Below are 22,842 nucleotides of genomic sequence, written 5' to 3' on the forward strand. Positions count from 1 at the left end.
ACCTGTCAGCGTTATGAGGCAGACACAATATCACAGAGGGATCAGCTGATCATATGGCTGTCAGAGAGAACTGATCAGTTATTGATGTTTGTGTTTGCAGAGGTCAGAGGTCACAGTCTCCAGTATCCAGCTGTGTGTCTGTGAGGAGTGACTCGTCCAAAGAAATATTTCCTCCAGACTTCAGTCATGAACCTGCAGCAACAATGTTCTTCAATCATGGAGCTCAGCTGACCATGTAAGAGAGCTGCTGACTCAGAGTTCAAAGGTTGTTTCTATAAATGTTCTGCCAGTGACATCATAACTTAACCTCACACTGGTCTGTGTATGAAGTATCATTTAGTGGCAGTTGTTAAAGTTGTATAATGATGATGCTAGTTTGGGGTGTATTTTCCTGCTGATGCAAATGCATCTACTTTGCCCTTTGTCTGGTGCTTTGGACAAAGACGTCCAATGAAACTCAGAACAACACAGTTTGCACCACCAGCAGGCAGAGGAAGTGGCTGACATCCAGAAATCCTACCAGTGGCTGAACAAAGCTGGACTGAAAGACAGCACAGAGGCACTAATCATGGCAGCACAGGAACAAGCTCCGAGCACAAGACCCATAGAGCCCGGGGTCTACATGGCTCTTTTTGGGGGGGTTGTGTTGTATTAATAGTGACTTTGTTTCTTTGGACCTGACCAAAATCTTTTGTTTTTCAGTTCAGTTGCAACATTGACTAACACTAATGCAGGGGTCGGCAACCTGCGGCTCTTTAGTCCTTACAGTGCGGCTCCTCGTGGTTTGGGAAAATAAATTAGAAGTATTTAGCTGAAGTGTATTTTATTTATGTTCTTTTTTAACTTGTAGTTCTAAATTGGAAGATTATTGTGATTTTGAAATATAAAAATAAAATTATATTTTTTATTTTTTCATCGCTCAAATAAGCATCACACTCGCGGAAGCCGGTGTACCCGCCGAAACGCCGTGCATTTATCGAGACTTTCAGCCCCAGGTAGGCCAATTATGGATCTTCGGATCCACATTATGTCAGCAGCTGTTCTCCACCGTGAACTATGTTAAAAACAAACACCGCTCACGCCTCACAGACGACAGCTTACAGTCCTGTAAAGATGAAAGTGACTTCGTACAGCCCCGACCTGCAGACGCTGTGCGCAGAGGTTCAGCAGCAGAAGTCCCGTTGTAAACATATCACGGCAGACCCGACGATGTTTGCATGAACACGCTTTTCAGCTTCTCTTTATTGACCACTTTTCACACACGGTTGCTGTATGCACACAGCCGGCTGTAGCTTTGCAGCTCACAGCCCGACACACACCAACACAACAGCACAGACGTTAAGGCGGCGAGGCGTGATTGCGGGTGCCGCTCAGGTGCGTCCGGCTCCCCTGCAGCGGCGCTGCAGACCACGCCCCGCCACACACATTAACCAGGTAAAATACATATTTAGGCAGAATTTTGCAAATATCTATTTTTCATCTTTCAGCAGCATAGAGCTTTTTTTCCAATTATTTTTTTAAAAGTCAGGTCAAGGCTCCAAAAGCCCAAAGGAGATATAAGGGTGGCGGCTCACAGCAGCTTTTGTTTGCTACATCATTTTAGTTCAGCTGGGTGTCTTTCCTTTTGTTATATTTCTTTAAGAGTTCAAATGTGTTCATTACATAAATAACATGTAATTTTCTCTGTAGCACTTCATGGATTTCATAAGCAACACACCTTAGTTGTTCACACAAAGCATAAAGGTAAAAAACAGTATATACAGTGTTATCTTCATTCTAGATGTCAAAAAGTATTTGTGGCTCCCAGTGTTTTCTTTTGTGTGGAAACTGGCTCCAAATGGCTCTTTGGGTCCTGAAGGTTGCTGACCCCTGACCTAATGGTATATTTTTTTTAGCTGGATCGTTCTATAAAAACATGAATCAAATCTGAGAAAAGTTTCCACCTGACCTGTTGAATGTTATTGAAGCCAGAAGTTTGCCTTCATACTGTGTTTCTTGCATGCCTTTTGTGGTGTACTAATTGATGTGAAATGAATGCAATGTGGTTGTGTTTGCAGAGGTCAGAGGTCACAGTCTCCAGCATCCAGCTGTGTGTCTGTGAGGAGTGACTGGTCCAGAAACACACCTCTACAATTCAGTCATGAACCTGCACCAACAATGAACTTCAATCATGGAGCTCAGCTGACCATGTAAGAGAGCTGCTGAGTCAGAGTTCAAAGGTTGTTTCTATAAATGTTCTGCCAGTGACATCATAAATGATTCCTAATGGTGGTCCGGGTACGATAATGCTAGTATCAATCGTAGTAGTAATGCAATCCAAGGTAATGATTTCTTCTCTGTTGCTGTGAACGTCTCTGCAGCCGTCTGTACTCTAATCTGAGACAACTATTACTGACAGAAACCATCACATCATCCAGTTTGTGTGTTTGCAGCTGCTTAAAAGATTTTAAACAGAGATTAATCAGTAATTCATGTGATGTGTTTGTGTTTGCAGAGGTCAGAGGTCACAGTCTCCAGCATCCAGCTGTGTGTCTGTGAGGAGTGACTGGTCCAAAAACAGACCTCCAGAGTTCAGTCATGAACCTGCAGCAACAATGTTCTTCAATCATGGAGCTCAGCTGACCATGTAAGAGAGCTGCTGACTCATTTACGGGTGTTTGAAATTCTGTGACCACTTTGTAATTTTAGTTTATATTTTAAAAGTGTTTTTATTTGTAGTTGCCTGTATTTTTATTACACTGTGTGTAACGTGGTGGTTTGTGCTGTTTGGGATTGTTTTGGTGCATTTGTGTCAGAACATCAGATAAATGATTTCATCACATTTTAAAAGAAAGTATCAGGATAATAATCTGAACTGAGTCATCAGAAATAGAAAGATGGTCTCAACAGGCCACTGAGCTGATCTCCAAAGAAATGCAGAAGATTGAAGAGTCCGAGGCTGTTTATTTGTCACAGGCATCGTCATACACGTACAACACAGTGAAATGTGCTGAGCTGCTCCTGTGACTGGACAAAACATTAGAAACAATCATTAAATGAAATAATGAAACATTGTGCAGATGTAATGTTAAAGTGCTTTGTGCCACATTAGCACAGCATGTACTGACAGAGCAGTGCAAGCAGAACAAAGCAAATGAGCAAAGTGATGTAAACAGAGTAACTGAACAGAGTGAGCAGAGTAATATCAGCAGTAATGAAGCAGCAGGATCAGTGTAGCAGCGTGTGACGTCATAATGAATCAGGTATGATCTGAAATATGACAGTGAGACAAGAACATGATGTAAGGTCCTGTTTAAACCCTGATGGTGATGCTATGAGGGGAGCATGTTCTGATTTAGGACTTGGATGGTCTGAGGATAGAAGCTCCTCTCTGTTTGTGTCCTGATGGTGCAGAAGCTTCTGCCTGATTGTAGAAGGAGCTGAAGCCAGCATCATCCCAGAGGTGAAGCTCCTCTGTGTGCAGACCTGAGGTCAGATTCCTCCAGGCTGATGTTCAGGATCTACAGAAACGTGTGGTTGTAGTTATTGCTGCACTGTGTGCTGACAGCAGATACTCAGAACAAAGCGCTGCACACGTGTTCTTTACAAACATCTGTACATATCAAATATGGATCATGGCAGTGAATGAACACGTTTCTGTCATTTGTTTCATTGGCTTCTTTTTTCTGCCTGTGTTCATGTGATTAATGTCTAACACATAAACAGGTTTGTAATCAAACATCACATCATCAGGGAGGCATCATGAAACAAAGTTACTGCTGGAGGCTGAACTCAATTTGGTGGCAATGTTCAAAAATATCACTCAGATCATTTCAAAGCTTTTAGTTCTTCTTCTTCACTTCTGTAAAATAATAGAAAGAAAATCAGAACCCAGAAGTTCACTTCCTGATGACTGAACTCTTTCAAAATAAAGCTGAAAGCTCTGAATGTGACACCGCTGCTCCACCACAGTTTTTAGAGGAGGTCAAAGGTCAGTTGAAAGTGATGGATCCCAAACTTCCAGTACATCCAGTGAAGGACATAATCAGCTCTGTGATGAAGGCTTTTACTGTGGAGTTTGTAGGCTGATCACTCTGTGTTTAATAAGACAGGCAGGAACAGCAAAGGAAACTTGGATTCTGAACTCAAACACAAGTTTCTCCACTTTGACTTTTCTCTGTGACCATCAGAGCTTCTACACAGTGTCATCAAATCTGGATGTTTGTCACTGACAGTCAATGATTTTAGTGATAAAGAAATGTGTTCACAGAGGGAGGAAGAGGAAGAGGAGTGGTGTCTGTGAGGAGGAGCAGCTGTCCTGCTGTGCTTTGTGTCAGGACGTCCTGAAGGATCCAGTCTCTAACAGCTGTGGACACTGGTTCTGCAGACAGTGCATCTCCTCATACTGGGACCAGTCTGCTTCATCAGGAGACTGGTCCTGTCCCCAGTGTGGAGAAAGATCCAGAAGCAGAGCTGGACTGCAGACAGCCAGTCAGAGCAGCTGTGTACAAAGTAAGACTGAACATCTGTCTGCTGATGGACTCATTTCTGAAAACTGGACTTCTTGTTGTTGTTCAGACATTGAAGAGTTTTCTGTCTGTTTTTCTTTCTTTCAGCAGATGTTGGTCTGCAGGAGGTTTTAGATGAACATAAGATCAGTCTGAGGAGGAGATGTGAACGTGTGACTGAAGGAAGTGATGAAACAGGAAGTAGAACCCTCCTCAACAGGATCTACACTGAGCTCTACATCACAGAGGGACAGAGTGAAGAGGTTCATAGCCAACATGAGGTGAGACAGCTGGAGACAGCTTCCAAGATGGACGCCCTCCATGACACTCCAATCAGGTGCCAGGACATCTTTAAAGCCTTACCTGACCAACAGAGACCCATCAGAGTGGTTCTGACCAACGGCGTGGCTGGTGTTGGAAAAACCTTCTCAGTGCAGAAGTTCACTCTGGACTGGGCAGAGGGCTTGGAGAACCAACATGTCAGTGTGGTGGTTCTGCTTTCATTCAGGGAGCTGAACCTGATCAGAGATGAGCAGTACAGTCTTCTGGAGCTGCTCCATGTTTTCCATCCAACATTAGAGAAGGTCACAGCAGAGAAGCTGGCTGTCTCTCAGCTTTTGTTCATCTTTGACGGCCTGGATGAAAGCAGACTTTCATTGGATTTCACCAACAGGAAGCTGCTGTCTGATGTCACACAGAAGTCATCAGTCAGCCAGCTGCTGACAAACCTCATCCAGGGGAATCTGCTTCCCTCGGCTCTCGTCTGGATAACTTCCCGACCTGCAGCGGCCAATCAGATCCCTCCTACATGTGTTGACAGGCTAACAGAAGTACGAGGCTTCACTGACGCCCAGAAGGAGGAGTACTTCAGGAGGAGATTCAGTGATGAAGAGCTGTCCAGCAGAATCATCTCCCACATGAAGACATCCAGGAGCCTCCACATCATGTGTAGAATCCCAGTCTTCTGCTGGATCACTGCTACAGTTCTGGAGCACATGTTGACTACAGAGCAGAGAGGAGAGCTGCCCAAGACCCTGACTGACATGTACTCACACTTCCTGCTGGTTCAGACAAAGAGGAAGAAGAACAAGTACCACGAGGGACATGAGACGAGTCCACAGGAGCTGACGGAGGCTGACAGGGAAGTTCTTCTGAAGCTGGGGAGGCTGGCGTTTGAACATCTGGAGAAAGGAAACATCATGTTCTACCAAGAAGACCTGGAGCAGTGTGGTCTGGATGTGACAGAGGCCTCGGTGTACTCAGGAGTTTGTACAGAGATCTTCAAAAGAGAGTGTGTGATCTTCCAGAAACCAGTCTACTGCTTTGTTCATCTGAGCATCCAGGAGTTTCTGGCTGCAGTCTACATGTTCCACTGTTTCACCAACAGGAAGTCAGAGGTGCTGAAGGACTTCTTGGGAAAAAAATACAACGAGTCCTCTCTGGATGATTTCCTTAAACGAGCCATGGAGAAATCCCTCCAGAGTAAAAATGGCCACCTGGACTTGTTTGTCCGCTTCCTTCATGGCCTCTGTCTGGAGTCCAACCAGAGACTCTTAGGAGGTCTGCTGGGTCAGACAGAGAACAGTCCAGAAACCATCCAGAGAGTCATCAAGAACCTGAAGAATAACAAGAAGTTTAAATCCTCTCCTGACAGAAGCATCAACATCTTCCACTGTCTGATGGAGATGAACGACCTCTCAGTACATCAGGAGATCCAAGAGTTCCTGAAGTCAAAGAAAAGGTCAAAGGACCTCTCTATGATCCACTGCTCAGCTCTGGCCTTCATGCTGCAGATGTCAGAGGAGGTTCTGGATGAGTTTGACCTGCAGAAGTACAAGGCTTCAAAGGAGGGACGACTGAGACTGATTCCAGCTGTGAGGAACTGCAGAAAGGCTCGGTGAGTCCAGATGTGATCATTAACATCATTGATCAGTGTCGGTTAATAGTTTAATGTTTAAATTAAAAACACAGTCCTTGGTTATAAAGTGCTTTACAAACACCAACATTACGGCTAACAGCTGGATTCTCCTGTTTCAGTGCAGCTAGCCAAACAACAAAGAGCCACTTGCTGCTAAAGACAGAGTGAAAGTGGACGGTATATCCTCCATTCTTCATGTAAAACACATGCAGTGAATTGTAATGCACCATCTGTGTTTCCCTTCATGCAGTTTTCTCTTTATGGTAGACTTGGATATTTAAATGTTTCCCTCCTGGAGAGTCTTGTTCACTTGATTAGTTTTTGTGAAGGGGATTCTCCTCACCCCGTCTCCAAGGGAGACACCAGCTACCCTTCAGAGAAAATGTATTTGCCCCACTGGTAACCATGATCTGGTTCTTCCAGTCACTGCCCACAGCTCGTGACCATAGGTGAGGGCAGGGACGTAGATCGACCGGTAAATTTAGAGCTTTGCTGTCAGGCTCAGCTCTCTCTCTCTTCACCACGACAGACCGGTACAGCGTCCACCTCACTGTTACCGCAGCAACAGTCTGTCTGTTGATTCCTGCTCCCCTCCCCCTTCTTTACACGACCCTGAGATACTCAGACTCCTCCACCTGGGGCAGGAACGTCTCTGAGCCAGAGTGGGCACTCCACCCTTTCCCAGCTGAGGACCATGATGCTGATCCTCATTCACACGGCTTCACACTCTGCTGAGAACAGCTCCACTGTGAGCTGGAGGCCATCACCTGATGAAGCCAACAGAACCACATCCTCTGTGAAAACAGAGACCAGACTCTGGCTGTATCCCAATTCAGGGTCTGCAGCCTTAAAGGACGCATTTTAAGGCCGATTACATCACAGCGACGGGACGAAGGTCGCTGCTCGAAATGCGGCCCTCAAATGCGTCCTTAATTTCGCTGAATTTTAAGGACATGGCGGTGTAGACTTCATATAGTATACTATTATACTATACACTATTATTAGTATAGTCTACTATTATACTATACACTATTATTAGTGTAGTATACTATTATACTATACATATCTGTTTTTAACAGGGAATCTTGATCATGTTACATTTGACTTCTGTTGAGCTTCTTGAATTGTCACCTTCAGTTCCTTTCATTTACTCTTCCAGTGTCTTTGGTTTAAATGTATTTACCCTGATAACTGCATATGAAACAGTTCACCTCTTGTCACTCACTATTATCTGTTTGCCATAAAAGTGTTGGTGATGTGTTGGGAGAATCATTATTTTCAGTCTCTTCTTATAAACATAGTGAGGCAAAGATGTGGGTCGTGGTCCCTGATAATCAGATGTGTCTGTGTTCTGTTACATGTGACGTTAGAGAGGTTTTAGTGGAGATAAAAACAGGACCAACATCACTCGTGACTGCTTTCCTGTCTTCAGTGTGTTTACTGTTGGAGCTCGTCCTCCTGTTGCATCTGTCACAGCTGTTACGCTCCTCTGTGACTCCTCCTCTGTCTGCTGTCACACTGCAGGAGTTTTTGGTCATGGCGTGTGAATAACTGCCGAGGTCGGCTAGGACGACGCCACCACTCGTTGTCAGACCCTGTCACGCTGTCTGTTTTCATCTTTAGCCGAGGTTATTAAGAACTTCAAAATGAAACCAGTCTCTGTTTTCAGTCTCCGCCCTCTTTTGCAGCTTTGAGCCAGGTTGTAACACCTGTTAAAGTCACCACCTGTTGTGACCGGGGAGTGAGATGAGTGTGAGAAAGATGAAAACAACGTCTCATTCTGACTAGTTACTGGGAACTGATGTGTGATGATGCAATAACAAAGATGACTGTTTCTATGATTTTCTGTTTTATTAATTGTTTTTATTGATGATAAGGACAGGCAGAGGAGATTGGATGGATTTACTTTGTTTTATTCTTTTGCACTGAAATGGAGTCCAGTGTACAGTCCTTGGCGTTGCACATTTTAATATGTTTTAGCTGAGACTGTAGTGGGCACTCTTTAAATGTCGGGTCAGTTTGTCACGTTAGAGCCTATTTGTGCCTGTTAGTGCTGCGATGACTTCAGACCGAGCTGACTGAGGGGTCTAAGCTCATGATGCCACCAGCAACACCCGGGTCATGCTGCAGAGTTTTCAAACCCCGCTGACACTCGACATAATTTACTCAGGTTATATCAGGTGATCTAAGAAAGGCCGCTTAGAAAGAAAAGTGAGTGCACTGCTTTAAGTTTCTTGAAGATGTTTAATCCGAACATTCAGCTTCTTCACTTCTAAAACCAGAAAGTGGAGAGTCCCAGATTTTAATCCTAGTGGGAGTGTCCCTTAAGAGGGTCGCTGACCAACTATTGATCATGTGGGTCATCACATGAGCCAAGCTGTGAAAAAGGGTGTGGGTGATTATCAGCAGAGGTTTCGAGAGATGAAACGTCTTCAAGAAACTTAAAGAAGTCACTTTTCTTTCCAGGCTCCTTAGATTACCATGACTGTATGATGAGAACCTGCACAGACATATCAGGTGAAGGTTTCAGTGTTTTGGTTCAGTTTAATGTAAAAATGGAGATGAAACACATATAAAGGCTGGTTTACACCACTGAGCCCTGCTCTAAAACACTGACACAGATCTGTCTGTGAAGCTGGCTTTAACAAATAAGAGCTTAAAGTTTTAAAAACATGTTTAGCGCCAAACTGTCCACTTTACTGTCTGTAGCAGGAAGTGGCTGTTTGGCACTGAAACGGGAGAATCCAGCTGTTAACCGTGATGTTGTGTTTGTAAAGCTCTTCATAAACGAGGACTGTGGAGGAGGAGAGCCTGTGTGAGTCAGGTGGTTCACCGGCCGAGTGTGTCAGCGGCAGAAACAGCTGATCAGCGCCGTTTTATGCAGTAAAATAATCTTTCTGTTCCCAAACACATCCACACAGTTTACAACATAACAGCCCACTACATGCACATCTCACCGCAAACATGCATAAACCTAAACATAAAATATGTCCTGTACCTGTGTGATCTCTTTAAGTAACTCACAGAATATCAACACTAACGCCACAAGTTTGTTGGTATTTTAACATTTTAACCATTGATTTTGAATTAAAACCAACAGTTAAAATATTTTTGCACCAGAGGAAAGAGCAGCAGAAATATTAAGACAGTTAAATCATTCTGTCTTCAGTCTCCATGAACAGCATCAACATCCTCTGGTGAAATTTCTCTTTCCTCCTTAAAATATATTAAATGTCAGTTTAATTCCAGATTAATGGTTAAAACATGTATGTCACATATGAACATCAGGAAATAAAGAAAAGTGACTGATTCAGTTCCATATATGCTCCAGGGAGGCGTTAAGGTTCATTGAAATTGTTCAGTTATTAAAGTTTAATCTGAGCCGAGCTGACTTCCTCAGGAACAAATAAACACCGAGATAAACTTCACCTTACAGATATAATCTAAATGAATCATATCCAATCTCAGAGAGTTGACAGTCAGCTGTGTGCTGGGAGACATGTCTGTCTGCAGTGTACGAGCTCTGACCGCTCCCCAAAAATGTCGGAGTGAATATATGAATATTAAAAGTGTAGCTGGTGACACAGAAACAGAGGATTTAAGAAGTTTAAGTGTAGGTCGGGTCCACACATGTCCAAACACCTGTGCGTAGTCCTGCTTGTTACTCAGAAACGAACACTAATAAAATGGCCATAAGGCCAAAGCAATGGTTTTGACTGGTGTTGACCCCGCCCCCACCCTGAGTGTGGATGCTGAGAGAAGGGCCAGCTGTGAATATGAGGCTGTGGGAGCAGATGGAGAGAGAGTATGTCGGGGTATCCCAGTACAAGCTTTACTGGGGTCAGAAATTAGACAGACTCCAGTTCCTTTGTTTGATTTATCTAGTTTGATGTTAGGAAAGAGATTCATGAGATGGAAAAACCTCCCAGTCTACTGAGATTCAGAAATGATTTGTACACATGGAAACTCCCTGAGTGGGAACAAAGAGTGTCCTGTCAGGAAGAGCATTTGGAATATGGATGTTGAGGATGTGACAGTGCCTGAAATCCTGCTGCTGTTCTGAACCATAGTTTCTGATCTGAAGGTCAAACAGAGTCATGATGGTTGTTTCTATTTGTTCCTTTTTAGTTTAGTTCCCCTGAAATCAGATGTGATATCAGCAGCTCTGAGTTCATTCATCATTATTGTCCAGTGATGAGATTTCTGCTCCGTTTGGTGACAGTCAGCAGATTTTTCCTGCGTGTGGACGTGAACAGTCGTACCTGACAGCAGCAGGTAGCAAACAGAGATCGTCTTTCCAGCTGGAACTCTTCACTGAGCTGAGCTCATTCAAAATGTTCTGGATTCAAGACAGGAAACAGTCCACATGTGTGTCTTCACTCTGACTCTGGATCAGATCTCACTGACAGACTGTGGACATTATGGAAGCCTAAATGTGACACCATCTTCCTCCTTCATCTGCAGATTAAAGCCAAACAAAGATTCTCATTAAAAGTCTGCAGGTCTGAGAGAGACTCAATCGTTGTGTCATGTCAAACACAGTAAGAGGAGCTGAAGCACAGATGTGAAGAGCAGATGTTCATCAGATTATGACCTCACTTTGTTTTGTCTTCATATACATTCAGACTGTGTTTATAATGCAGACTTTCTGCTTTTATAATAACATATTTTATATTTTCTATGATCACAGACTGGCTGACTGTGGACTCTCAGAGACTCACTGTGAAGTTGTGGCCTCGGCCCTGAAGTCCATCCCCTCCCATCTGACAGAGCTGGACATTAGTAACAACAAGCTGCAGGATTCAGCAGTGAAGCTTCTGTGTGCTGGACTGGAGAGTCCAAACTGTCGACTGGAGACTCTGAGGTGAGTTCACTGACTGCAGCTGTTGTTGTTTTTCTATATTTCAGATCTTTGATTGATGTTTGAAACGTTCTTTAGTTCCTAAATGTTCAGGATGTGTCTGAAGAGAAATGTGTCTTTGAGTGCTTTCAGAAATGTTGTGTCTTTCCAAACGACTGAACAACAGTTTTCCTCTTGGCTCCAAATAGAAGTGACAAACTTGAGCAGGGTTCATTTAAAGGCTGACAGAAGTGGAGTGGTGACGGGGAGATGTTTGTCAGGACAGCTTTTCAGCCTCCACAGGTTCATGTTGTGCTCCATCAGTCAGTGAAGATGAAGTCAGTACTGGTGAGGCTGTAGAGTGTGTGAGGGATGTGAATGAGGCTGTTGGAGATCTGATGATAGCAGATAAAAACAGGCTGCAGAGACTTTGAGCTTGTGTGGAAACAGACAGAGAAAAGAAAGACATGAATGTCAAAGCTAATAAAGGTGAAGTTAGGAGCTGTGATGATGTTCATGTATCAGAAGCTGATCTGGCTGCTACAGAGACGACCCACACAGCTGCTGTGGTGAGGTTTGTGTTAAAGCAGAGGAACACAGGCCCAAACATGACAGCAAAGCAGGTTTCAGGCTCTGTGAGAGGATTTCAAACAGAAGCTGGAGAAGAGAAAGGACTACAGAAAGAAGGCAGCTGAGACCAGTCCAAGTTTTTCCATGGAGCCCAGTCTAACATTCATTTATACACTAACGTACAGAAGTGAACGGGAAAATGAATCCATAGTTTCAAATGTAGAAATAGTTCTCAGTTCATTTACAGAGTTTAATAGTGTTATGGCTCGTCTGTGAAGCACTTTGTTGTACCTGTGACTTTTAAATGTGCTATAGAAATAAAATTGAAATTGAAATTAATACAGTTCATGAGGAAATGTTCAAAACAGCAGCTGAGAAGAAATCTGCTTCACAAAGTTGGATCCAATTCCAATAGTTTGTGATGCACTTGAACGCAGCGTGAGCAGTTCACTGCCTAACCCCACAGAGACTGTCAGTCTGGACTTTTCTTTATTTCTATTGGCTGTCAGTGAGATTTCAGAGCAATCAGAGACTGTGGGTCTGTGTATGAAGTATAATTCATGTGCAGTTGTTGAAGTTGTAGAATGAGAAATGGCAGTTTGGGGTATTTCCTGCTTTCATTGTCCTGCTTGTGCTGATGAAAATGTTTATTGACGTGTGAATTCATTCTTCAACGCTCGATTCTGCCTGAACAACATGAAAACTTTGCTTTTCTTTGTGTAACACAATTCAACGCACTGAAGCATCGACTTGTTTCATTATTACACAACAGCAGACTGGTGGCTAATAAACAGTGAATGATGCAGAAACAGATGTTTGAAGCTGTTCTTGGAGTACACTGAGAGAGAGAGAGCTGTGCAGGCAGGAACAGCCAAAGTCAGAGAGAATTCATGAGCATATTGATCAAACGTGAAGCAGAGTTTGGATCTTCTTTTGCTGCTGCTTCACTCAGTTTTGGTTGGAGACAGATGAAACCTGCAGCTTCAGGATCTGTGAGCTGTCCACTTTCAGCCCCGACGGCGTGTCCGTGTACGTGCCGTCGAGTGAACGATCCACGCTCTGTGTTTCCATCTTTGTGTGTTTAGCTGCTCTCATTTACTGTTTTAGCTGTTTGCTGCTTGTTGAAATAGTTTGTGAGCTTTAACCTGAGATTCTGGCAAAATACATTTATATTAAACATCGATTCAGGATTGAATGAATCAACATCGTTTTATTCAAATTAAAACCATTTAAATGGGAACATGAATTTTTTACAGCCGCCTCTAATGCTGGGTAATGTCAGCTGGTCCATGTGCAGCTGGCTGTGAGGCTCAGGGAGCGTCTACAAAGTGCAACACTGAAAGAACATCATCCATAAATATTGAGTAAGAACTGGACTCTCATACAGCGAGACTCAAATGCCTTTAAACATCAGCTTATCCTGCTGATCCAAGTCCAACACTGAGTTTGTAAAAACATGTTTGTCAATCATTTTGTTTGGTTTCTGAGGAAAATGATTCAATAAGTTGCTGCTAATACACAACATTTCATCATATTTCCTCATAACCCTCTTTTGTCTGACCATTTGATCCCATTTGAATTTGCAATAAAGGATCCACAGAGTTTGGTGACAATAATGACAGTAGATGTTTGTGTGAAAGTGCTGGAAGCAAATGAGTGTGTGATGTTCTTTCAGTGTTGCACTTTGTAGACGCTCCCTGAGCACTGGTCTCACAGCCAGCTGCACATAGAGACCAGTGTTGTTAGTCCAGGTCAGAAGATGACTTGTTGGAATGAAAATGAGCTTGTAGTTTGTCTGCTTTAATAATGTGACTGGAAAAAGGTGTTGGACTTCAAATATGTCCATTTCTGTCACACTTCACCTTTAAAAGTGAAGCCATGTGGTTCCTGGAAGGAAAAACACGACTTTTTCAAGTCTTTGTCCTGTTTTTATGAGAAATGTACGACTTTAATGTTCTTTTTTTTTTTTAACTCAATTTTCATTATAATTTACAACATTGCAACTTGTACTTGTCAATGTTCACAAGTAGGACAGTTACAGGAACTGCAATGCAGAAATGTAGATTAAAATAAGAACTGCAATTAGGACGCACAAAACAAAACCCAAGCAAACAAAGAAACAGACAACAACAACAACAACAACAAAAAGAAAAAGAAAACAAAAACAAAAACTTTATGTAATATTAAATAACATGTGACAAACTTAGCCGTAAATGGACAAAACGAAACAGACCTATGCTAAATTATTGAAACAGTAAAGCATACAGTCAGGGGTCTCATGAGCTGCCCAGAAATAATATTTCAGGTTTGGAACAGCCAATCCCCCCTGCAGTTTTGACAGTTTTAATGTTTGGAACTTGATCCTTGGGCGTTTGCTTTGCCATATAAATTTGGAAAAAAGTTTATCTAAATTATCAAATGTAGAGTTGGGAATGTTAATAGGCAGCATTTGAAAAAGGTCTAGAAGTCTTGGCAATACATTCATACGTATACTCTCGATCCGACCCAAGAAAGACAGAGGCAGGACTGTCCATCTCTCTAAATCTTTTTTTATTTTTGCAACTATAACTTCATAATTTACTTTAAACAAATCTGATAATGAGTGAGGAATTTGAATTCCTAAATACTTGATACCTTCGTTTGGCCATTTAAAGCCACATCGCTCCTTGAATGTTAGTGAAATGTTTCCTCCTATATCCATTGCCAATGTTTTGTCAATATTAATTTTGTAACCAGAGAGGGAACCGTAATAATTTCTCTTAAATGAGGTAAACTGACTGCAGGATTTGAAATGTATAAAAGTACATCGTCTGCGTAGATGGACAATTTATGCTGTTCTCCATTAATTGAAAGGCCCTGAATTTCATGTTCATCTCTAATCAACTGCGCCAGAGGCTCAATACTTATATCGAACAGCAGGGGCGACAGTGAGCATCCTTGTCTACGCCCACGTTCCAGTGGAAATCTGGCTGATATTGTTCCATTTACCCGTACAGCCGCCATTGGGTTGGAATAAAGAATCTGTATCCACTTAATTAAATTTGGCCCAAATTTGAATCTTTCAAGTGTATGGCCCAAGTACTGCCAGGAAACCCTGTCGAATGCTTTTTGCGCATCAAGAGACAGAATCATTGTTTCTTCTTGTTTGGTCTTGTACAAGGACATTAAGTTCAACAATCTACGAACATTGTCCCCATGGTGCCTTCCTGCAATGAACCCCGTTTGATCTGGAGTTATAACCTGTGTAATAATTTTACTAACTCTTTTGGCTAAAATCGTGGTGAGAATGCGTGAATCAGTATTAAGTAATGAGATTGGCCTGTATGATTGACAGTTTGTGGGGTCCTTGCCCTCTTTATGGATTACGACAATTGTAGCATCGTTCCAGGACGGCGCCATAGTCCCAGTCTCCAGAGCGCAGTGGTAAGCTTTCAGTGATAAGGGTGCGACTTTGTCCTTAAGTTTTTTATAGAATTCGTTAATAAAACCATCAGGGCCAGGACTGTTTTTAGTTTTAAGGTTTGAAATCACCTGTGAAATTTCTTGTTCTCGAATTGGTTCATCTAACTCCTTTGCTACAGACTCTGACAGTGTTTTTAAATTGATCTTTTCTAAGAAATCAGATAGTGTATTGTTATCTTTACATGTATCTGAATTTTTATATAATGACTCGAAAAAATTGGCAAAGCAACTTGCAATTTGATTTGGTTTAGTAATCAGGGTTTGATCTGACTTCAACTTTTGGACCATATTACAAGTTTGCTGTTTCCTGAGTCTTATTGCCAGCAATCTACTAGCCCTACTACCCTGTTCATAGTACTTTTGTTTAATGAATTGCCCTCAATTTTGTCGTTTATTAAACTATTAAGCTCACTACGTAACATTTTAAGATCGGAAAGCAAATTGGCTGTCTGTGCTTTTTTGTGTTGTTGCTCTAGGTGTTTTATTTTGGCCTCCAATTCACACCGCCTAGCCTCTTTTCTTTTTTCCTGGCACTTGCAAATTATATTATGCGACCTCTAATGTATGTCTTGGTGCAATCCTAGAGAGTTAAAGGCTCAGTTCAGTATGTATGAACTCACAAAACTGGCTGTCATTTAGGAGTGAGGCATTTAGTCGCCAGACTTTAATGTTCTTGATGCTCCTGTACCATCTCTCTGTCATCCTCCTCGCTCCCTCTTTGCACTCACAGCCTTTGTGCATCATTAACACTCACATGAGGAAAACCAAAGTTTTACTGGGCAGAAGATGATCATCAGTGACTCTGTCTTTAAAACACTCTTGTTAGAAATGTTCGACTTTAATGTGAAACATTCAGAGTTTTTTCTCTTGTTGTGTTTGTTTGAAGCTGCTTCCTGTTGGCTTCAGCTGTTTGGAGTTTCCATTTTCTAAACTTCTACATTCTGAACCTTCTTCAGCTCTGAACAGATGATGAAACACTGAATGATTTCAAGCACTTTGTCTAATAAACTTACATCTTTCATTCTTTATACAGATTGAAGGACTGTGGTTTGTCAGATATTGGCCTTGATTATCTGGCAGCAGCACTGAAGTCCAACCCCTCGTATCCCACAGAGGTGGACCTGAGTGGAACCTACAGCAACCTGAAGGATACAGAAGTGAAGCATCTGTGTGATTTTCGGGAGAATCCACGATGTCGATTTGAAACTCTGAGGTCAGTCAGCATGTTTTAGTTGTGCTGAGATGAATATGATGTGAAAGTTGTGCTGACACTAAACTGCAGACATCAGGCTGATATTATACTGATCCACACTGAGGATCTTCATGGTAAAGTCTGTTTTCTTCTTCTCTGGTTTAGTCCATTGACTGCAGCAGAACAATGTTCACATTTCAAACAGTGATAGTCAACGTATGGCCCGCGGCCCACACGCGGCCTGCCCACCTTTCCTGATTCAGAGAGAGGGGACCCTGATTAACTGTGTAGCTTCTTCCTCACTAGGGTTGCCAACCGTCCCTTAAAATACGGAATCGTCCCGTATTTCGAAACAAAAGTACACGTCCCGTATTGAGCTAATAAGGGACGCACTTTGTCCCGTAATACAGTGAGACTCAAAAGTAGTCTATAACTTTTAATGGAATTAACGCTTTGTTTGAAAACATAATTCCCAGCCCCTCTCCTGCTTTGTGACCAATGAGCTGACAGCACACTTATGACAATTCGAGTATGACAATTCAGATTACCGCTCATCTCATTGGTCGAGGAAAGGTCGCTTGCGGAGAAAATACCGGAAGACAACAGATGACCACAACAAGAAGCATGGCCAACAGGGAAACAAACGCCGACACTGCGGTGCAAGTCTCGGACGACAGTAAACCTAAAGCTGGGCAGACACTGTGTGATTTTTTCAGTCACGTTATTCAGCTCCTGCTCAAACTGCACGATTGACTCGCAGGGGTTAGAAGTTGGTAGGTCACGATGCAGGTCTCACACTCTCACCGATGCTCTGATGCGACCTGAGTGCGCACACTGTGCCTCCATAAAATGAAGGTTATAACAGAAAATCTGTCGCTCTCTGTCTTTCACTCACACAGACACACCACCACCATCAACTTTGCTAAATTGCTAATGAAAAACATTGATCAGGCAGCTGTGATTGAGCAGCAGTGTAGATCCAACTATTTTCACGGTTGTTGTGGTCGTGATAATTTTGTGATGCCACATCGAAAAGGCTCGGATGAGCTTTCCAAAGTTCTACAAGTTGTGCCTCCATCGCTTGTGTCCAGATCACACGCTGCACAGCCGTGCTGCTCCGTCTTTTTCACCGACGTTTACGTGTTTGCGCGTGAGCAGTGTGAGCGCCTGTGGTGAGACCCTCACGAGCGATTGATGATCGGGAGCTGGTCGTGAGGTGTTAATCGCTTCTCGTTACCCCACGTATACTACACGACGCACGATGAAGGCCAAAATCGGTCAAAAATCGGCTCAAAATGGGCCTAAAACCGCACAGTGTGAGCCCAGCATTAGAGCAGCAATGTTTGTTCCCCTCAGAGAAAGGGAAGAATGGGAAAAGGAAAACACCTGGCTGGAAAAAGTTAATATGGGCATGTGCAGTGAATATCAGCGCTATGTGGCCAGAAGTGTGATAATATAATTTATTTTGTGTAATAAACAACTGCAAGGATAGATGATTACAACAAATAGATGACTAATACATAAAAGTAATACATAGATGAATAATGATGATGAGTTATGATGCATAATCATGGGAACAGGCGGGTTTACAAACAGGAGCAGCTGATTAGCATTAGAAAAGCTGAAATAATACCTCAACTGAAGCCAATTGTACTAAATGCACTAAATGTGCACTGTTAGAAGAATATTTTTCTTTCTATTGTTTTCTATTATTTTAAGTTAAGCAGGACAGAGTTCTTTTAAAGAAAGATTTACTTATATTCTCAAAAGTTAAGCATGACAGGCTTCTGTTTAAGAAAGAGACCTGTTTTACTGTGTTAATGTTGTCATTTTGAGCTAAAAATAAATGGCTAAATGATCATTTGTTTCACATGTGTTCATATCACAAAGAATAGAATATGCATCTACTTAAATCAACTTCAAGTCAAATGGTTAAAAAAATAATTTCACACACAAAAAAAGAGCTAGAAAATTCACCAAACTGGGAAGGGTGAAGACAACTGGGTCGCCCGGCCCTGGCCACGAGGTGTCCCTTATTTATTTTTCAGGGAGTTGGCAACCCTATTCCTCACAGTTCTAAGTATCAGACACAACAATGAATAATCCACAGCTGACTGTCTTTAGCAGGTCAAAGGTCACGGCACACAGCACTCTGTGAAACAGTTTGGAGCAGGAATTCTTGCACATTTACAAACTGACACTGCTGCACGGCATGCTGGGTAATGCTAGCTGCTCAGGTATGGGCGTGCTAATGGCTGTGAGGCGCCGTGGCTGCAGAACACTGAAGAAGAGAAAAGAGAGGTGGAGGATGAAGAAAAGAGGCGGAGATGAAGCGGAAGTTTAACTCCAGAGAGGAGCTGTGTCTGTGTGGGCGGGGCTCAGGCAGCTCCGCCCACACAGTGACAGTGAAGCAGGTGAAGAGTAATAAATGAAGACAGCAGACAGGATTTGATAAGCTGATGTACAAACATGTGGAATGATGGTGGCAGCTACAGAAACAGGTCCATACAGACTGAAGCGTGTCTCAGTCTGAATGTACACTGCTGTTATAAGAGCTGTGGAAACTCAGGTCAAAAGGACGTAACCACACTGCTGACAGTTCCAGGACATTCACAGAGTTACAGCATCATTTGTGACCATAAAGACAGAAAGCTCATCCAAATCCTGGGATTAAAAGTCTGTCCTGGTGGTGTCCAGTCAAACACGTCTCTGTGAAAGCTTCAATCCAACAGGCTCCAAAGTCCTTCTGCTCATTTCCTCGCCGGGTTCTTGATGCTCCTGTACCATCTCTCTGTCATCCTCCTCGCTCCCTCTTTGCACTCACAGTCTTTGTGCATCATTAACACTCACATGAGGAAAACCAAAGTTTTACTGGGCAGAAGATGATCATCAGTGACGCTGTCTTTAAAACACTCTTGTTAGAAATGTACGACTTTAATGTGAAACATTCAGAGTTTTTTCTCTTGTTGTGTTTGTTTGAAGCTGCTTCCTGTTGGCTTCAGCTGTTTGGAGTTTCCATTTTCTAAACTTCTACATTCTGAAGCTTCTTCAGCTCTGAACAGATGATGAAACACTGAATGATTTCAAGCACTTTGTCTAATAAACTTACATCTTTCATTCTTTATACAGATTGGAGCGCTGTGATTTGTCAGAGATCAGCTGTGATTATCTGGAAGCAGTGCTGAAGCTCAACCCTTCGTATCCCAGAGAGGTGGACCTGAGCTACCACAAGCTGCAGGATTCAGGAGTGAAGCAGCTGTGTGTTCTTCTGGAGAATCCACAACATCAAATTGAAACTCTGAGGTCAGTCTCCACGTTTTAGTTGTGCTGACACTGTCGATCTGTGGAACTAAAACCTTTATACAGGAAGTCTGGTTCAGCTCTTTGTAGACCTTCTAATCTCTGATGCTCTGAGTCTTACTCAGTAGGTGATGCAGAGTTGTGAAGCCGATGTGGGTGAGGACACTCGCCCAGCTCTAACTACTTTGACGTCCAGGCGGCTTCCCTGCTTGTCCTGATACAAACAAACCTGAGTAACCTTGCAGGTCAGATCTCATCAGTCACACCTGTTATGGCAGCTCTCCTCTAGATTGTAGTTCTTGTTAACCTGGGATGGTTTTAGAAGCCTGGACCACAGACTGCAAGGGAAGATATTACTGGGAAAGGCCAAAGCAACCTATTAGACCCATTAAACACTAACATAGATGAATACTCAGATTTAAACCTTTATTGTTTCACAAAGGGTTAAAAAGGGAACGTCCACAGTTTAGACTGCAGCAGATTTTATTAAAGCAGTTTGACAGGAGCAAAGCAAAAACACAAAGAATAAGTGTTTCACATATTAATACATATAACATAATAATAAAAGAAAAGCAAAATAATGATAAAAAAGAATGAAAAAGTTGTCCAGAGCAGCAGGATGTCTGAGGTCTGCAGAAACACAAAAACACAGCAGCTAAAAATAGTTGTTGAAAGAAAACGAGGTGGGAGCTGCTGATTCCTGAGCTTTGATACTGGATTAGCTTCAGTAGTTATTCCCATCACTGCTGTAGGAGCTACATTTAGTCACAGCTGATTGTCTTCTTTGACCAATCAGAAGACTACTGTTGTAAAAACAAGCAGACAAAGAACCAATGAGAGTGAAGAACAGGATAAAGAGCTCGTGTGATGGAGGCAAAGCAATAATCAGCAGACTGTAGCAGTTTCTATCTGGATGAAAGTAGAAGGAGCTCAGCGGAGCTCAGTCCCATATCTTTGGTTAGAAACAACATCAGTGATTTCCTGCTGCTCGAGATGATTCCAGCAGCTCTCATTACAGCAGCTGATGAGAGAAACAGCTGATGGCTCACAGCTCGTACACTGTTGGATCTCCAGATGTTCACGTGGCTGAAGTCTGTGAAGAAACTGTGGTCCACGTAGTTCACACGGCCTCAGATTGGACCGAGCTCCCTGGATCACTGCAGCATCCTCAGCTGGTACATGGACGTCTCTGCTCCTCAGTCTTGGAGCCCCTGCAGGTCCGTCCACACCACCAGGGTCTTCTCACTCACCTTTCCTTTGTCCTCGTCCTTCATCGGCCGTGCTGTGTCTTTGTTCCTGCGGTGTTGTTCCCACGATGCAGCGCTGATGTTCCCTCCTTGAATGCACAACAAGTACGGTGCTGGTCTTTCTCGGGTGGAGCAGAGACAGATTGAAGTCTTTCAGGCTTTAGTGCCGACTTCCCTGACAGAGGCTGGACTCCATGGTCTGCACAGGAGGCTTCTACACTGTGTGGAGGTGACTCCTGGACTCGAAGACAGGCTGCAGGTACATGTGTGATGAAGAGGAGCTACAGCAGTGTGATGGAGCTGCAGGTGTGAAGGAAGTCCTGCTGTCCTGTCCCACCCTCATCTTTGCTTCCTCTGTCTTCTCTGGACTTGTCCTCCTGTTTCAGAAACAGCACTGCTTCATGCCGAGGGTGGACGGGAGCGTTGGCTCTGATTCTTTTATCGTCCACCACAAGGAGACACTGATGCTGACCTCCTGATTCATCTCCATGTGTTCTGCTTCACACTGTGTGCTGGGGGAGCAGCACAGCAAAGAAGGACTCATCCAGGCTGGAGAAACTGATCAGGAGGGCTAGCTCTGTGGTCGGCATGAAGCTGGACACTCTGGTGACAGTGGCAGAGAAAAGGACATTAAAGAAACTGATGGACATTATGGACAATGCCAGGCATCCTCTGCACACGGCCATTAACAACCAGAAGAGTCTGTTCAGTGACAGGTTGCTTCTCCCAAAGACAAGAACTAACAGACTTAAAAACTCCTTTGTCCCACACGCCATCAGACTGTTTAACTCCTCTCTGGAGGGGAGAGGGAGGGGAAACAGGAGGACAAAGGAGGGAACAACTAAGCTGTAGTGCCTCTTCACCTCACTGTGCAATACCTTTTGTGCAATACTTTTGTAAATAGTCAACAGTGCAATAGACTCAATACTTGAAATGTGCAATTCACTTGTATTTTTATTTTTATTCCTATTTATTCTATTTATCCCCTTCGTATATTTTATTTATATTGTCTCTGTATTTATATATATGTGTGTGTGTGTGTGTGTGTGTGTATAACTCTGTAACTTCTGTCGGTGCTGTGCTTTTTTGGAAATCGAATTTCCCAGAGGAACCCACCCGAGGGATTAATAAAGTTCTATCTTATCTTATCTTAAATCTCCTCCTCTGAGATTCTGCAGCTTCTTGCAGTGTGACTCAGCTGACTTCTGACAGACCACAGACTGGCACAGCATCCACATGTGTCTCCTTTCAAACAGGCTCTTGATGTTTCCTCCCACATCATTCTGGCCTCTCAGTCTCCTTTGTTCTCCAGCTCTGTAGCTCCAGCTGGTGAAGCTTCAGTTTTCCATGTTGGTAACAGTAAACTACAGCCTCTGCTGTCAGCTGGGTAACTAAACAGAGCTGCAGCACGTCTCTGCGGTGGTGCTACATCCAGCCTGCAGACGGCCGTCTACATGTTGTAGTGGTTTACAGTCACCAGGGGGCGCTGTGCCAGCCATGCAGGCAGTGGGCTGCTCTGCTTGTGCTGTTGTTGGTGAAGCTGAAGTGAAAGCGAGAGTTAAAACCCTGAACAGTGTCCACTGAGCTTCTCATGCTCTTCTCATGCTCAAAGAAGTTTAACAGGAAGGACGACTCGTCCATCAGGCGTCCAGCTGTCCGTGACCGTGTCCACAGCAGAGTGTGACCGAGGCTTCATGCTAACACGCACACATGAAGCTAATACCACCACGAGCAGCTGCTCAGTGGATTTGGAGGACAAATGTCTGCAGCTTCTCACAGGCAGTATGCAGAATGTGGATCTCCACAAAGACTGTGGAGAGCTCGTC

At 43.2% G+C, this 22,842-nt stretch overlaps 1 protein-coding gene across 1 annotated transcript in view; it reads left to right on the top strand.

Moving 5' to 3' along the window:
• LOC309701483 (NACHT, LRR and PYD domains-containing protein 12-like) overlaps nt 1–22,842 on the top strand; it is a 442,279-nt gene that overhangs the window by 116,729 nt on the left and 302,708 nt on the right. Inside the window, exons 4-8 of the mRNA XM_082525719.1 lie at nt 2,058–2,189; nt 2,495–2,626; nt 4,250–4,491; nt 4,596–6,384; nt 11,096–11,269. Coding sequence (XP_082381845.1) covers nt 2,058–2,189; nt 2,495–2,626; nt 4,250–4,491; nt 4,596–6,384; nt 11,096–11,269 — 2,469 coding nt within the window. The remainder of the gene's footprint in view (nt 1–2,057; nt 2,190–2,494; nt 2,627–4,249; nt 4,492–4,595; nt 6,385–11,095; nt 11,270–22,842) is intronic.

Source organism: Aulonocara stuartgranti (assembly GCF_965226115.1).
Source record: "Aulonocara stuartgranti genome assembly, chromosome: 23".
Lineage (NCBI taxonomy): Eukaryota > Metazoa > Chordata > Actinopteri > Cichliformes > Cichlidae > Aulonocara > Aulonocara stuartgranti.